Source organism: Cinclus cinclus, chromosome 1 (assembly GCF_963662255.1).
Source record: "Cinclus cinclus chromosome 1, bCinCin1.1, whole genome shotgun sequence".
NCBI classification, from domain to species: domain Eukaryota; kingdom Metazoa; phylum Chordata; class Aves; order Passeriformes; family Cinclidae; genus Cinclus; species Cinclus cinclus.
The window spans coordinates 13386291-13404964 of NC_085046.1; the positions used below are offsets into that span (position 1 = coordinate 13386291).

At 36.9% G+C, this 18674-nt stretch overlaps 1 protein-coding gene across 8 annotated transcripts in view; it reads left to right on the top strand.

The window, feature by feature from the left end:
* PARD3 (par-3 family cell polarity regulator) overlaps window positions 1-17401 on the top strand; it is a 440918-nt gene extending 423517 nt beyond the window's left edge. For all 8 annotated transcript variants that reach the window (XM_062506759.1, XM_062506784.1, XM_062506750.1 and 5 more), the window contains 3 exons: window positions 4138-4258; window positions 13482-13609; window positions 17008-17401. In XM_062506759.1, the coding sequence (XP_062362743.1) occupies window positions 4138-4258; window positions 13482-13609; window positions 17008-17401 (643 nt within the window). The remainder of the gene's footprint in view (window positions 1-4137; window positions 4259-13481; window positions 13610-17007) is intronic.
* Window positions 17402-18674: the final 1273 nt, after the last annotated feature.

Here is an 18674-nt window from a genome sequence, read left to right on the forward strand (position 1 = left end):
GCATTGCTTGTTTCTGGAAATATGTGACAGCCCTGCCCTATCTAAGCCTTGCTTACCATTGCATTTTTTAGTCTGTGCTGCTGGTGGTGTGTTTTGAAGTAGCACTCATGAAACAGCTGATTTTGAAATGTGCCATCTGCAGATGGAAGGCAATGGGGTTCCAAGTAGAGCTGTGATACAAGGAATCACAGATGCTTTGCAACCCAAGTAAACTTTGCCCCTAAAAGCTTTTCCTTTAATTTTATTTATTTTAAGAACCTTTAATATTGAGAGCACTTTGATAGAAGAATACCACTGGATCTGATGCTAGGAGGTGCTAATTGTCTTCTGTAAATTCCCAGCCATCCTGTCATTAAGTAGGCATAAGGGAAGGCTGCCTGGGCAAGCTGAGGTTACTGTAGAAAGTTGTAATTCCAGTTTTGCTAACAATTTTAAGCTAGCATAGGTCAAATCTTCAGTAGACTTTGGATGGATTTCAAGGTAAACTCCCTTCTTCCTGCTAATAGTCCTGAATTCTTTGAGGTGGATCTGCCTTCAGATTTTCAGTGTGTTTGAATGAAGGACTCAAGCAAAACGTGGCACATTTAACTGAACTTTTGAGTACTTGCCCCATACACCCACAATGGAGAATTTAAGCAGCAAGAACACCTGCAGCCTACATCCTAGTAGTCTATTGATATGATCCCATCTTCTTGGGTCAGTTCATCCAATAAATCAAAATTTGTTTTGCTTTAGACTGGCTAAGGACACTTCACACGGGATATAATTTGTTTAGCTCTGCCCCAAGGGATAATGATGTGACTTACATGAAGATTTGTAGATAGAGCAGAACATCTCAGGACCTGAAAAGGAATAAAGTTAGGTTTGTGCTGTTCACTCCAAAATTTTATTGGTGACAGTTTTCCCTTGTGATTATGATTTTTTACATTTCCACCCTTCTCTAAATACTAATTGGGAGTTGAATGAGATACCAAGAGAGTGTACCAAAGTGTTCCCTGAGTGCAGAGGAAGTGCAGTGGGAGACATAAAATCCAGAAAAAAAAAAAATAGCAAAAAAGCACTGATGATAAGAGTAACTGGATGAAAAAAGGTGCAAAAAGAAAGAGGTGACAGCATGGCAGGCCAGGACAGAGATGTGTAAGCCCACAGTGGTGGGAAGGTTAAGACAGCTATAATTTAACCTCAAGAATCAGAGCAAGGTAGAAATGAAAATGGAAACCAAAGGAGGCGAATTTAGGATATAGTCTAAGCCCTCAAATAATCTTTAAAGAAATATATCTTAGTGACTCCTTTGTTGTCTGTCTTTTCCTCTTCTAAATAAAAATATTAGGTTGTTTAATTATTATTAACCCACTGACTTGATCTCATTTTCCTTTTCTTAGAGACTTTTTGATCTCAAAGAAATTTGAGTAGATACAGAAATGCCTTTTTCTAATTTTGCTTTTGCTTTTCTGTGAAATAGTCCTTTTTATAATTCACTTTTGCAATTTTCTTAATCTGAATCATGTCCCTTGCTTTTCAGATAAAATAGAAGTACTGTTAAAAGATTTATCTTCTCTGCCATTATCAAACCTTTAATAAGTTTGAATAACTTTTCTTAAATCAGCTTGACTTCTTTTTCCTTTTCATTTTTTGTAAGGGTTTTTTTTTTTTTTTCATTAAAATAAGTTCTTAGGTCTGGAGACAAGTTGATCATAAATCCCAGGATCCTCCTTGTCCTTTGTTACTTTACAGTGTAGAGAGTGTCAAGTTAATACATTTGCTGTTTGGGAAAAGACACATTTTGGCTTCATGGCATGGACACTATGCATTTTCTTGCTCTTTCTCTGATAGTGTAATTGCTTTAATGAGTAACTATCACAAAATGTGCAGAAGCCCTCAGACCTGTAATAGCCCTTCCAGTAGCCCATTTGGGGGCTGGTGCAGTGCATCCTGTACAATGCACAAGGTTTAGGGCAGTACTTTTGGGGTTTATCTTCTGTTTGCCATCGGATAAACTGCTTCAGTGTCACTTTTGCACTATGATCCCTAAAATCTGAAACAACCTTGATTATGGAACACTGATTATTTACCCATCATCTTGAATACCACAAGGTGTCTATGGATGGCACTTTTCTAGTATTTTTGTACAGAAGTTCAATGACTTTTCTCTTTCAAACTTATATGCTTATACCTGAAATATTGATATTTATATTTTTGCTTTTTTAAGTGCAATTTATCATGCAGAAAACATTGTCTCTGTAGAAAGTAGTGGATTACTTATTTGTTGGATTAACAATACCAGTTTTAAAAATCATCAGATCTTTTAGAAGTGTTTTGTATGTCTTGTATTGGATTGTGATGAATTCTTTTAAAATGTAAAGTGTATAGCAATGTATGTGGAAAAAACAAGTGGTTGTATAGTAAAGCTGGCCAATGGCCAACTGACAATAAGGAATAAATTTGTATAAAATAAAACTGTAGAGATTAGCTTTTCACAAAATGAAGTCGAATTAAGGAAATAAAATTAGCAACACACCTACAATGAAGTGGAAATTTTGAAAATACCAGCGTTTCATTTCTACCTGTTCTAAATTAAGCTTTCTTTTAATTGTGCTTTTCAAAAGAGTAATTTGCACATAGAAATTTACTTATTCTACAAATAAAGCTTTTTCTAAAGCTCCAATTTGGGTTTTAAAAAAGCATGAAAGAAAACACTTCTCTAAATTCCTTCCTTTTCTTTGTCTTTGGTTTCAAGCAAGTAAAAAAAAAAAAAAAAGAATCAACCCAAACCACGTCAAAAATTAGCCTTTGCCAGAACCATACTAATTTTTCTGTCTGGCCAACCAAGCACTGATAAACTCTGTTTATTGGCACTGAAAAGACTGGGAGGTAATGTCTCAAACATCTACGACCTCCCATCCCCTGCACCTACCAGTCCCAAAAGACATGGAAAACAGTCACAAATGGACGAGAATTGTTGCTTTTCATACGGAAGAAAACACAAGATATAAATTGACTGTGTTTTATTGTACCCTGTGTCCCAGAAAAGAAATCTATGGAATTGCTTTCCATTGTCTCTCTGCAGATTTCTCCTTTGAAACAAAGTAATAGCTGTCCATTCCTCATCAGCTCTTTTGAAATGAACAATGAAATGCAGGGCACAAGAAGCCCGCAAGAATAGATTAAAATGCTTCTGGTTAGTCTTGATATAACGTATTTGTTTGTCAGGCTTTCTGTGATTTCCACATTAGCATGTTTCAAAGAGTGGGGTTGTAGGATCGGGTAGGAGCTGCACAGCTGGAAAAATGTCAACAAGATTAATAAATACCCACTTTCCCTCTTCTCCCTGAAATAAGCCATTCCTGTGCATATTTCATTATGGTTTCACATACACCTGTGCCGTGGAGCGTGGGTTACTGGGCACTGTGGAAAAATTGATGGTTTTGAAGGATTTAAGGTTCTGGGTGTGCTGCTTTGTATTAGCACCTGTGGGACTGTGGCCTCCCCAGCCCACCAGTGTCTGCTGCCCAGATCCATTCCTGCCTATGGCCCTGTCGAGTGGATGGCTTTTTACTGGCCCCCAAGCCTTTTAATGCTCTCAGACTGATCAATTTAAAAGACTTGTTAAAAACAGAACTAAGGGATGACAGGCTCTTATTGATTGGGGAAAATAACCAAATTTTATATAGGTAGAACCTCCAAACATTGTAATTAATTTGATGTGAATAAAGATTGGGCAGTACTACAGTTTATTGATTGGGGAAAAGTATCTTTCTTGTTTATTCAGTAGCAGAGATCATTAGGACTTTTAATTTCCCTTTATGTTGAATCTGACACTACTATATCTATTCCTCTTCATACTCTAGGAGTGACATATACTGAAAAGGTGCCAATAACTTACATAATTTTTAGACATATTCTTACTTGTCCTTGCGACGTCTGAAATTTCTTTGTAAGACAAACAGCTTTAATAATATTTTTAAAAACCTAAAAAAATCTTAGTACAAAATGCTTGCAAATTACTTTTAAGTCTGTAGCCCTAAAAGTAATTTAGTAATTTTAATTTTAAAAAAATGCACTGCAGTAGCAGTCCCAGTCCCAGTCGCAGGTAGCAGTTCCCAAGTAGATTGATCATTTCCATCCTTCCTCTCTCAGCAACAGATCAACGCCCAACAACCACGACCGGATACAGCGCCTGAGACAGGAGTTCCAGCAGGCAAAGCAAGACGAGGACGTGGAAGACAGGAGACGCACTTACAGTTTTGAGCAGCCATGGGTGAGTGTGCAGGGCCTCTCAAGCCTGGGAAGCTTGGCTGACTCCTGCTGTTCCTGGGTGGGTTGGGAGCAGACCAAAAGAGAGGCAGGGTGCTCTGCCTCCATACTTCTGCCCTTGCTGTGATCCCCATTTCTGGTTCAGTGATGTTTACTTCATTTCTAAACTCCTTCAGCCATCTGTCATGTTGTGCAGATAGCATTATTTGCTCTGTGGTTAGACCCTTGACTCTGTGAGTTACTGCTTGGATTAGTATCAAAGGCAGTATCTATTGATCTGAAATTTTCAAGGAAAACCAGAATAAAATACATACTAACAATAAATAATGGAAAATGTAACCTTGTAAATGGTATTTTCTCTGAAGCAATATCACTGTGTTTAGTTATTTTCATAAAGGCAGAGCTGTGTCTTTTCATAGTAAAAGAGATGTTCCTGCTTTACAGTAGTACCACTCTGACACATTAACTGAGATAGTTCGGTATTGAGATATATGTCCTAATTGATCTTTTAAATCCTATTCAAATTGACCTAGTAATGTGATATGATTATTTAAATACATGTGCTTGTCTTGATTAACATAATTGAATTAATTAGTGCTGCTTTTTAATCAATTACATATCCTAAATTACGATCCTTTATATATGGGACAGAAACTGTAATATTTTTGAAAATTCCATGAAAAAGACAGTGAACAACTTGTTTGTGTTCCCAAAAAAAGTGGGAACTGTGTGATGACAACAGTAGAATCTCTCACAGCTTGCTCTGAAGCAGGTGAGGGTGGTGAGTTACTGTTGCTCAGCACTGCCATGCACATGAGGCCAAGGTGAGAATAGCCCAAGAGCCAGGTGTCTGTGTATGAAGTCACTGAGAACAACAGTATCAGGATGCAGGCTTCTCTTTTCCTGTATTAGAAAACATCTAACTTCCTCTGAAATTGGATGAATAATATTTTTTTTAATGACCAGATGCTTTCAGTTTGAAGGCAATGTGATAGCTTGTTACAGACATAGTTGAGCCACTTGGGGTAGATTGGGACTGGGTGTAGCTGATACCTTCTGTTGCCCATATCAGCTACTGTTTGGTTTCCAAATGAGAGATTTGAGCAACATGCTTGGGAAAACTGTGTGTGAGAAAAGCTTGCACTCTTGAAAACTTGGGAACTTAACTACTGGAGGTCACGGGGCAAATTGTTGTATATCTAAATGCCATAGCAACTTTAGATGGTCTACTTGGCTTTTTATTATAGTTTCTTGTAATGAGCGAGAAGGGAATTATTTGGATGACAGACTGATTACCTTAGGAATAGAATAATTTCCTAAATTCTGGGTCAGAACACTGACCTTTCTATTTTCTCTGACTCAAACAAATGGTATCTCTCTGTTTACTCTCCTTCTACAGATCATGCAAATGAGCTCCAAGTGACTAATTCAACTTAATGTATTAATATTAATTCTGAAGCTTATTGTTACTTTTGTAGGAGCTGCTCTGTTGTTAAATACATAACTGACCAAATGTTTTGTTTTAGATAAGTACTTTTTTAAAAAAAAGTTGCCCAGAGTCTGTTTGACTTATAATTTTATTTTTCCACTGTGCACTCCAGCCTTTCAGGATCACAATGCTTGGAAAGGATAAAGTAATGATCTCATCCATTTCAGCAGTTCAGAGTAATTTCAGTTTTAAAGAGCCATAACCCTCTTTTTTAAGGAGTGTGCTGTACTACTTTAACATGCTAGTCTAAAATGATGGACTTTCTTAAGACAACCTCTCAAAACAGATCCAGATGTATTATTAAATACCAATGATACACAAAAAAATGCAGAATTGGTTTATAGTACACGTGTAGGAAAATACTTAGGTACATTCCTCAGTGTCTTTTCAGTCTTCTCCATCTGTGAGCTGTTGGTTCCAAACCACAGCAGTGCAAAGTGCAACTGTATGTGGGCCATTGTTGAAAAGTTCTTTCACCTGAGGGAGATGGGCTGTGCAGCCTACATAAACAAAAGGCTCTGCATACAGAGAAGCCATGAGACAGCAGCCAACTCTGACCTGGTTTGGATAGAAAGAGAGGAAAAACCCATCCTTGGAGAAGTGTGTGCTACGAGGTGATAAGTAGTTTGAGTTTCTTGTTACCAAGCTGATGGGATGGTTGAGGATGGGGAATGAAGTGCTGATGTGATGTGGGACTCTTGGTTACTTTAAGGAAATATAAATGAACATGGAGTTTGTCCTGGAAGTAATGGATGCTGATGGAAATCTGGCAGCTCTGAGGATATTCGGAAGAACTCAATGCCTCAGAAACCCACTGATATATTATAAAAATGGTCCTGTAAAGCTCACCAGCTCCAATTCCTCCCAGATCATTAATAGCCTGTGACATAGGACTCTAGTTACCTGTGACAGATACCTTCACACTACTGTGTGGGTGGGAAGCAGATCTCACTCCACGGAGCACATCATCAGGCTGGCTCTGTGTGGTGCCTGCCCCATTCCTCTCTGCTGGGGCCCATCAGGTGAAGGTTATTTCTTTGTACTTGAGCAATGCAACAGCGCTGGACTTTTTGCCCCACTGTGTTTGTCCTGCCAGTAAACAAAGTACTTGACTGCCTGTGAGTGTTCAACAGCACCAGCAGCTGAACAGACACAAAAAGTGATAGTGCTGGAATGAGATGACACCATCTATTAAGCAGCATAACATTTCTGCTCAAGGCCATTTGAATGACAGAGTTAGGGTTTAAATAGCTGCCTAAATGTTGCAACATCGGGCAGTCTCTAAAATTTAATTGTTCTGCCAGCTGAGTCAAAGCTGTATGGAAGAAATTTTTGCATTTGTTTATTTTAGAATGACCTTCTCAGGCTTCATAGCTGTTATTTTATTTTTCTTTTTATGTATGTGTATTTCAAAAAGTGAGGTACAAGAGGCTTTCAAGGGCAATACTATTGGCCTGATGTTGCATGGAATTAAAAAAAAAGATAAAAATAACATGAAATTTTATTAATCCATTTCAATCCTGCTGGTGTTAATTCCAGTCAAAGTTTGCAGAAATGTGTATCTGGGCATGCAGAATTGCATGGGATTACAGTGTATCTGCTAATACTTAAGGCCCTTGATGTTGCTTTGACACTTGTATACCAATGAGGATTCTTTTGGGGCCGATTTTTCTGTTTGGTACCAGATCTGACCCTCTGATCTCTGTGCTTTTCTGGATTGTGTTTGGTCTGCTGAGGCTTACCTTGTACCAGTTCCAGACTTTGGGGGACTTAGTTGCCATTTGTTCCACATCTCATATTTTTGCCTAGTCACATCTTGATTAACAGACACACCCTCCTCTTCAATAACAAAACCACAACTCTGTAGGCCTAAATGCCATGGGAGTGAACAATCCAATTTAAAAAAAGAGCATTTTGAATCCATGGAAAACACTACAGCAGCTTGCCAGTCCTGCTTGTAGAAGCACATCAGTGATGCAAAAAAAGCCCACAGAGATGCTTGAGGGACAAAAGTTGGTGCTTTATTCCATCATATTCAATACAATAATTGATGCTGAAAATGGAAAGTGGCAAATTCCATTCACAAATACATTCATCTTCAGTCATCCTGGATATATTTGAATGATAGGAAAAAACAGACATTGAGAGAGCAGCTGGGCAAAATGTACTTTAAATATTTAGGAGTGAAATAAAAATGTATTTTATTTTCTAAAGATAACAGCTAACTGGGTCATAATATATACGCTGCCTGACTTGTCTGAGTATAGCTTTAATTATATACACAAATTTGTGAAATGTAAATAATTACATGATTTTCATAGAGGAAAGACTCCGGGACTCCTAATAATATATTTATACATGGCCTGATAAAAGCTCAGAAGGTCTGGGGACTATGCTTGGGTCTTTTTCTGCTGTTTCTTGGTGTGTGGGTCTTGTTTCTATAGAACAAAACCCCTTTTTTTTCTGTTTAAGATACTTCTTTTAAATCTCGGTACTCAAGTCCTTGACCTCCTGAAAGCCGTGCTAAATTTAAAATAGTCTAAATTTCTTTGGGAAAGACAAAAGCCTAATTTTTATTGCTATAACTTTGACCATAGCATATTAATATTACCTGAAAAAAAATAGTAACAGGCTTTATTCAATACAAACATGGTAATGTTTATATCAGGTTGTAAATTATGTAGAATTACTCAACACATTAATGAGAAAGAGAAGTATTTTAATAATTCTTTCTATTATTAATCCACTTCAAGCATCTATTTTAGGATATTTTATGCAAGATATTAGGCAATATCTAATGGAGTAGACAAAAACCTTGGAAGATAAATTGCAGTTTCTCCTATCCCACAGTCTGTTTCAGAGAGGAAACAAAAGTTATGGAGGAAAGTGTCTCCACAGTTAATTTCTCTTTAGCTGTGCAGTTAATATCCATTTTATGTATCAAATCTCCAAAGGATTTAATAGAATACCAGCATTTTTGCTAAGGTTTAGGCTCTAACTTTAGCATTTTTTAACTTGCTTTTACGCACTAGCTTTAATCCACTACTATATTTGAAATTAAAAAATGAAGATATATTATTTTGAAATGAAATTAAGTCATTTTAGCTAGTAAGCAAACATATTTATAGCTCACAGGCATACAGTGAGCATAAATACCTTAAGCAGAATTTCAGGGCTTAGTGGTTTGTTTCTGCCATACTGAAGATTTTCTTTCTGCTGCTCCTAACACAGAACAGAAATCATTATTCCATACTGCTTTGCTTCCTACATGTACACTATAGAAAAGTACAGGAAGGGATGGAGTTTTCTTGTTATATGTTGCTTGAGTTAATACATGCACCTGTTGGCAATTTTTAAAAGACATACTTCTATATGTTCTGTTCACCATAGCAACACAAACACAAAGATGGAAGTAAAAATAGTTTCCAAGGACATCTCCCAGAGACATGGAATGTTTTTTATCATTGTGAATTTCGATATATGCAGTTACTGGATTGTCTGTCATCTCTGCCAAGTACATTTACACATAAGGCAGCCAAGGTCATTTAATCTTATCTATTTCTAATTAGTGCTGCACTATGAGAACCATGGACTTTTGGGGGGCTTTGTGCCTGCCAAGTTCCCAGGTGAACTTGAAACTTCTTGGTTAAACACAGCCTAATCTGGAAAAAAAATAGCACATTTATTTTAATAAAATAGTGGTCGTCTTTAATAACTGGGAAAATACTAAGGGACTTCCTCCTTTAGTAATCTCCCTTTTAACTATTTCTTTATCAACCCAAAGAGTTCGATGAATGTGAGTAAGCACTTCTCCCAGCTTGTCCCTGTGGCTCTAGGCTGTCAGATAGGGATGTCCCTGTCACGGGTGGCTTTCCTGTCACCTGAATTGGTTGGATCTCCCTGAAAAGCCAGTGCCCTGGCTGGCCCCCATGATCTCCCCTCTGTAATTTGGTGGCAGCTTTGATGCCATTCCTGAAGGATCCATGCTGCAACCACGCAGAGCTACCCTGTGAGGGTAGAAATGCCACTGTGCAGGGACAGAAACTCTGTGGGCAGCCCTTGGGGATAGCTAGGAAAAGAGAGGAGCGACCTTTGTCCATAAAATATGTTGCCCTGGACTGCTGCTGATGGTCACTGCAATATGAGCCACGGTGGTTACATGTTCTGTTACAGACCTATTCTCTGTAACATGAAATAATGTTGTTTGCATAAAGTGAGAAAGAAGGAACTTTTAACTTTGCAGCCCTGGTTTTAAATTAATGGATCCTTGGGAAGAGAGCTGTGTAATTTCATCTATCTTAAAGCACAATTTTACATGCTGAATTTTGTTTAACAATGCTGAATGCACTATCATTGCCACTTGAATGTATTGTGGAAGACATGAACATACATTTATTTGTATAGCTCAGCCTTGCTTGTTATTGTGGCCTTGACCACATCCTAATTTAACAGGTCAGTGCTTGTCATACATCTCATTGCAAGCGAGGCCAGGGTTCTTATCAATCTATTCTGTGAGGACTGAGCTCTTGCCAGCTTTGTTGCATGCTTTTAGGTTGTCATAATTATGCTTAGCCTTGTGTTTGATATCAGTGTTATAATTACTGTTTTATGTGTGTTCCTTGTACACTCTTTTTGCTGTTGAAAGATCTGAAAATAGTGCAACATTTTTTTTCTTAATTTTCTTCATTTTATGCTATCATAAATGGGCTATGCATTTATATAGATGTGTGTTTAGGAATGTGTTTTATTAAAATATATGTATATAAAGGCATACTATGAGAACTGAGACAAAATTAATGATTAGTCTTTGAAGACTAAAGTTAGTTATTATATAAATATTTTGATTTAGTTACTTTAATCAACAGCACACTGAAGAGTTACATCTCTGTATGGAGATTTGCATTTTATCAAGCAAGTTAAAGGTCCAAAATGAATATATTAAGTCTTCATCATAACCATATATCAAGGTCATTTACAATGGTATTACAGAGGTTTTGAATGAAAAGTTTTTTAAAAAAGGTCATTTCATTAATAAGATGGTTGAATGTAGCTATGTGCATGTATGTTATGATATGGAATATGTGATTACATACAAAGGGAGTGTTTTTATGTCTCATTGACATATTTTCAGACACTTGAAATGAGATAATAGATTCAATTATATGAACAGCTTATTGTAGATGTGAACAACATTCCAACTAAATAAATGTCCTTTCCAGATAATTTAAGTATTGCAAATCCTCTTAGTTTAACAGGGCATACAGGTACTCATACCTTCAGTAAATCAGATCATGGATTTGAGATGTTTGCCTTTAGACCCATCAAATTATAAATGTCATCCATTAGATGAAATTCTTTGTGAACTGCAGAGAATCCAGACCTGACTGCTCAGATCCTGTCATTCTGGGCATGCACTACAGCAGGCAGACAGGAGTGACAGCTCCTGTCTCTATTCAACCATTGGTTCCTCTGTGCATTAAAAAGAAATATCTCTGAAGTTACATTTTGATCTTAGTCCATTCATACTCCATTAGGACTTTCAGAGCCTCTGTCACTTTACTGCAGGCTTTTGTGGTAACTTCATCTCTGTGCACATGTGTATGTGCTTTCTAGATGATGCATTTTATTGCCTTGTATAAACCTAAACTGAGCAGGAGCTCAATCCTATCTCCACCTGTTTGGTGATTTAACCATTCTCTGCACTGTCAAATTCTTTACTCCATTAAATTTACAGCCAACTGAAAAAAGTGAAACTGTTTTCAAATAAAGAGAAGCAATTCTGATTTCATGTCTTATCTGTGATAACTACTTTCTCACATATGACATAATGTAGCTGCTAGTTTCCAGTGTTGTTGAAGTGAAACCCATGAAATGAGGAGATTGGCTGTAAAATCTTAGTTTAAATGTTTTTATTCTTTATGGGGAAGTTGATATGGGAACTTTTGAGTTTCCCTCTGGTTTGCTGTAAGCTGCTTATAACCACACAGGAGAGATTTCACAAATAAACCTTGTGATTTTCAGGTAATCACTCCCTTCCATAAGCTGAGCCCTTCAATAAAATACCAAATGTCAGAAGACTCTCAATAAAGTCAAGAAAGTTAGAAATGTTGACATATGCAATAACTGAAATGCTGCTCTGTATGTGTTGCCCTTATTTAATATAGTGGGAAATCTCTGTGGGGGTTGTTGGTTTGGACATACATATGTACAGCTTATTCATCTCTAAGAAAATTTCCCACAAGGCTGACACATGTTTCTGTTTTCTCAATTTATTGCTTCATCTCACCATTCCTAAAGCATTTTTCATTATAAATGCTGTTTTACTGAGGTTTTTACAGAGTAAACCTATTCTGAAATAGACATTACTGTTGCATTCAGGATTCTCTTAAATGAGTTTGCTGTTATTCCTAGTCTGTCCTCTCACATTCTGATTCTTTCACCCAATAATCTTCTTATAATGGGAAAATCATATCTGTTAAATTCTGTGACTGATGTTCTGTCTGAAGTGTATTCTCATTGACAACAAAGTTTTCTAAAAGTTGTAAACCTGTTTAAAACTTGTTTCTGGCTACCTGCAGGTACGTGACTATAGTGAGACACTTATGTCACAAATGACAACTCTAGTTTCTAAAACTTGTCTTCTATGTGCAAAGCTTTTGAAAAGCCTTTTATCTTGCATATATTTGTGAGCCATTAGGATCTCTTTCTGCTGCAGAAATTATAATGGAAGAAAACAAGAGATGTTTGTTTTGAGAAAAAGCAGAGATAAAAAGGCAAAACATGTTTTTAAAAGTAAGTCTGAGACAAGCGGTTTCAGTCCCAGGCTCAGACAAGTGGTTATACTCCCTAACCTCTCCATATTTAAATGTACATATTTTGAATAGTACTGGTAATTTTAAGGAGAAAATAAATAATGCTCTGTTTCTTTGTAGGCAAAACCTTATTAGTAAAACAACAAGAAAAGCCCACAGCATTCTTTGATTTTTGTGACACTCTCTTTTGCAAAATGAAATCACAAAAACTGAAGAAAGTGCTGGGGTAAAATAAAAAGTGATATCTCTGCAAAAGTAAACTTTTCCATGTTTCAAAGTTTGAATCCAGCCATTCTGTTAGATCTAGACCTGTAATATCTATTCCCAGGAAGACCATCCATGTTCACTTGCTCTTAGTATTGGCTTCAACGTTTCAAATTGTCACCTCATTAAGATCCTACTCAGAGATACAGGAGTCTTCATTGTCCACAAGAGGCTTGCTGAATTTATCTACTGGATCATATTGAACCAGAAACTGTTTCCCCTGTCTCTGGGCCAACAGCAAAATAGGATGGTTCCACTAAGGCAGAGCTTGAGTGCATTGGTGAGGTTCAAAAAAAATGCTGTGCTCCTTCCCCCCTCAAATCCATAGAGTGGTGTAGACCTTAGCATGACCATGGCTAGGCTAACTTAGAGTCTGAAAATCTGTTCCACTGACATAATTTAAATTACAGCATTGCCATAACAGCATAACCCATTCTGGATGATTGTTTGCCTCATACAGGTCAGAAATGGTAGGTCAGAAACAGAATTTGTAGCACGGGCCACTGTTACAGGTCAAAATTTAGCCTAATTATTGTGAAAGAGCTACTTGAACTGCGCATTAAAACAAGTCTCTCTGTATTTGTACAATAGCAACTTAAATGATAGCTCTCATGTGGGTATTTTTCTGCTTTGTTTGAGACACTTTCGTTTTTGTTTTGTAGCCAAACACCAAGACATACTCACAGAGTGGCAGGCACTCTGTGTCAGTAGAGGTCCAAATGCAGCGGCAGCGGCAAGAAGAACGAGAGAGTTTCCAACAAGCTCAGCGCCAGTACAGCTCCTTGCCCAGGTGTGGGAACTGTGTGAAGCTGTTCCCTGCGTGGGAGCCTGGAGCTAATTTCATTTGCCGAGGAAAATGTCGTAATTCATGCACACACTTATTCACCATTGATATCAGGTGGAAGGTATTCACTGTGGAAGAGGCATAGAACTTTTTAAGTGAGAGCATGTGATAGCTGAGAATTGATTCAGGGCTGATATCAAGGGAATTTGATGATATTCAGCACCCAATACACTGGAAATATTAAAACAAACCTATTCTTTGTGGCACACCATCCAGTTTAATTTTCTACCATTACAAAAGTCTCCTTAGCATGGCATGTTCCCTTTTGACATGTCAGATGATCTTTTTTCTGTTGCCTAATTCCTTACTTGGTAGAAATTCCATCTTTGAGATGTTAATATGGAAAAAAAAATAAAAGGGAGAAAAGTTCTATGACCTCCAACAAAAAAATATGGAACTGAGAAAATTATCCAAGAAATCAAAGGTCTTCAAGTTTACATATATATATATATATATATATATATATATATACACATTTTTTTAATATATAGAATGCTAAAAATTAATACTTTTTTGTGTACAAAACCTATGGGGTTTTTTAATAGTAAGTTTTTAAAATATTAGTTGTTTGAGCAAAATGTCTTTTATTTATATTTAGTTTTAAGAATTAATAGAAGTTTAGCCAGCTTGTATTACAAATTAGCTCTCATAGTTAAGCATTATGCAAATGGTTTGAAATATCAGCAGCAATGGTTGAATGGAGAATAATATACATTGAAGCCTGGTGTCAAATTACTTTCCAATAAGGCTGTATTATTTTTCATTACTTGTTTGGAAATGGTGTGGAAAAAAATCTGTTGTTACAAAATATGTTTTACCAGGTATATTATAACTCTTTTTTGGAGACAAATATAAGCCTTATAGCAAAGTTGTCTAGCCATGAACTCTTATCTTAGCAACATCTTTTAACATAAAACAGTTTCAGATTTTTAAATACTTTAACACCTTTCAGTTTAGAATTTTTCTGTGAAGTTTGGAAAGTGGGAAAGGGAAATGTAAAGTTCTTGTTTTCTGAGATTGTAACTTTCTCATCTTGAAAAACTTTATATCCCCTTTTATTGTTATCTCTGCCTTCCTTTGGAAGTCACCACACCTATTAATGCCATATTGTTTCTCCTGAGAAATTCTCTTTCAGTTATGCTAGCCCCACTCAACCATGTTCATTTATAGTTTTAAAACTAGGATCCTTAAAACTTGCTTCCCCTGTTCACAATCTCTGGCAGCATTTAAAAGTTGGAATTGGTTGCAATGCTGCTCAGTGGCAGAAATTAAAAACTCTAAGGTGAAAATTAATCTACAAGAAAATTAATCTTCAAGAAATATGAAAAACATCATAGAACGGTTCATAGAAACACTTGTTTTGAAAAGAGACTGGGAACTTTACTCAAGGTGGTTTTCAACATGAGAAATGGCTAACAATCTAGCAATGCATGTTACTGTGTAATTAATGATAATTTAATGGCTTCATTTGAGCTCTCTGAGTGTTTCAGTTGTGCTGAGAGCAGTCAGAACTGCAGGGCTAAAGTTCAGCCCTGTAAATACCACAATACTCCTATAACAATCTGGGGCATTGAGTTCTCCAGCTCTACAAACTGATCCTAATGCTGTGACTGATCTTTAGAGAAATCTTGCTGTTACTCTGAAACCTAGGTCCCAAGCTTAATGTTACAACCTTGGCTTTATAATGTTTGAAGTTTTTTACACTGGCTTCATTCTTGAGCTTTGCTGCCTTTCATCCCGTGTATCCTCTAAGAGCCTCCTATTTTTCCCCTTTGCACATTCACATCTTTAGTCCTGAAGGCAAATAAACTCTTGAGTCAATTTTAAAGAACTTCGCAGAAAGACAGGGAAAGTGTGCCAACAGATTTTGTACAAGTACCAGAAAACAGTTAGTAAATTAAATTGGTTCAACTACTTATCCTCTTGTCCCATGTGAAACGGTAAGAGCAAGGTTTAACTTTGCATTAATTTTCTATTACTTAAAATTTATCTTGCTCTGGATCAGGAACCTGACAGTTTCGTAGCCTACAGAAGTTCGTTCAATTTGTTCTTGTTCCAGGGAGTGATAAAACATGGCTCAGAAGCATTGTTGCTCTGGCAAAGCTGGATATGAGAATACCAATAACAGCTATAAAAAATTTTGTAAGAATTTACCTTATGTTGTAATATTTGCTGCAATAATTCACATTCATCTTGCATAACATTTTTCATCCAGAGGCTGAAACTCAGAATCAGTTATGCAATAGGGTAGATATGATAATTTCCAAATTATACATGTGGAAGGAAGGTTGCAAAAATATTAGGTGACTTCTTACTTTTAGTAATGGTAGAAAAATTTTCCAGTTCTCCCATCTCTCTGTGGCATATTAATTGCACGAGGCCACACTGTCATATGTGATGACATGAAAAACCAAGTCATATAAACAACTAAATTATTTTCTTATTGATTTATGTTGCAATTTATTTTATTTTATTGCTTGATTCTCATACTCTAATTTTAGTCTCAAAGTGGGTTTCTCTTTTGCTGCAGCACAAAATTGTTTTACTTTATCACCACAAATCTTATTTTAAATTCATACAAGCATCTAGCAGTTTGATAGTAAATTAAAGTTATTTCAAAACCATAATCTGTCTTTAAAATAATGTGGTGATTTTTTGTGAAAAGAGATAAGAATTTGTAATTACTATGTGTATTTGGCCTATTTATTTACTCCCTGGAGCCAAAAAATGAGCAAAAACCTCTATTCCTCTTCTTTTATGAAAGCTATAGCAGACTGGGAAGCACTCCTTACAGCACAAAATTCCTTAGTTCTGGAAATGGGAGGAGGAAACTGAAACTACCTCTCAGTAATGAGCTTTATCTTCTGACTTGTGTAGTGTTAGGGCAAGCATTTTAAGGATCTGCCTGTTGCATTTTTAATCAAGTGTCAGTCTAGATTAAATCTTTCATGAGTGACTTTATGATTGCTGGCTGTTACCTGCATTCTTAGGAAGCACAGCAACATGCATGGTTTTTCCTAGTCTGCAACTGAACTGTAGCACTTTTTTCTTGAACATGAGGGTAATTGTAGCTGGATGGGTTTTCATGGCATATTCCTCCTGCAGAGGCCTAGAAATATAGTTCAGGTCTGCAGGAAATGTTCTCCCACAGAGACACAAGGTATCATTTAGGGGCAGAAGAGAGCTGTGACTTTAGAGAGTGACTTCTAGAGAATGCCATAGCTGGGCAAAAGCTGATGGCATGGCAGAAGCTGCCTTTTTTTTTTTTCAGTGATCGTTGTCAATAACAGTCAAAGGTGAACCAGGACATTTGTCTTAAAAATCTTCTTCACTTTTCTTTTCAGGCAAAGCAGGAAAAATGCCAGTTCTGTATCTCAAGACTCCTGGGAGCAGAGTTATTCCCCTGGAGAAGGGTTCCAGACTGCAAAGGAAAATCCCAGATATTCCAGCTACCAAGGATCAAGGAATGGCTATATGGGGGGACATGGTTTTAATGCCAGGGTGATGCTAGAAACACAAGAACTGCTCCGTCAAGAGCAGAGGCGGAAAGAACAACAACTGAAAAAAAAAACTTCTTCTGAAGGGCCTAGCAACTATGACTCATATAAGAAAATTCAGGACCCTAATTATACCCCTCCTAAAGGTCCTTTCAGACAAGATGTACCGCCTTCACCATCTCAGGTAGCGAGGCTGAACAGATTGCAAACACCAGAAAAGGGAAGACCATTTTATTCTTGAGCTGAAGAAAATGAGGATCAACTTACCATGCAATAAGGAACATTTTCATATAAAGACTATTATTTTGAAAACTTTTTACGCTGATGGTACTAAGGAATATATCCGTTTTCTATTTCAGTGCCTTTGAAAATATGGGCAAAGCATTGGTGGGCCTTAAGTCTTTGCCATTGTGTCCCGAGTGTTGAATCCATGGAAGGACGTTCCACCATTTGACAATCATAGTGGAAGTGAGCAGCACCGCCCCTGCATTCCGAGTTCCATAGCCCAGTCCTGTAGCTGTCAATGTTTTTTTGCTAGGACTTGTTGTCATGTGTTTTACTTTGCAGTGACTTATTACACCAACATGCTTTGCAGCATAAAATGAATGAATTTGAGGTTGAAGGAAGCATTGACATGTCCCTTATTATTTCTCTTGGGTCAGAAGGAGGTGTACATATCACTCTTGAGTGGATAAGGCTGAGCTCTACTCTGGATGGCAGTTGGAGTTCTGATATGTTTCATGGTGGAGTCATTACCAGTCTTTGTTGATCAATATTTAAGTGTCTTTATGCTGAAAAACTATCCTTCCTTTATTATGCACATATGCACTCTTTTTTTTCTCTCTCTCCCCACTCTGAGCTTATTAAAAAAGTCTTTATCCTCACTCATAAGGAAAACAATATTAAGCTTTCATTTATCCTGAGAATCCTGTTCCAATTGCCTTATAATTTTAATGCACAGTCCATTACAAATGAAATAACTGGAGAGAGATTATTTATACAGACACAGCCAAACCTTTGATAAGTATATTTTACTATTTTATTAAAGATGGGAAATTATGAACACACATGCAATTGAGTTCTGCTTTGCTTCTAAATTAATTTGGTCATATGACACTTGTATCTAGGAAGAGAACTAGGAAGGGTGCTATGTCCGCTCATGTGATGCACAGTAGTCTTTGGGCAAAATTTGGAGATAGCTCAGAGCAAGAGCAGAGGAAATCAAAGTTTTTTCTTTGGGTCAAATAGCTGTAAAGAGAACAATTCCTTCTTTAGACATTGTGAAGCTCTGTGGACAATTTCATTTGTGCTTCCGCATAGCATATTCTTGCATCTTGATGCTACTTTTAAAAGAAATTTTTACGTATATGAATGAGAGATAAGTGGAGACAAACTGTTACACTTCATCCTGAAAACATGTCAGTATCCAAAAATTACTAAAGCAAAATGATTGCTCTAGAAGAGAGTAATATTTGAATATGCATATGGCGTATGAGAATTTCTTTCGCAGCATC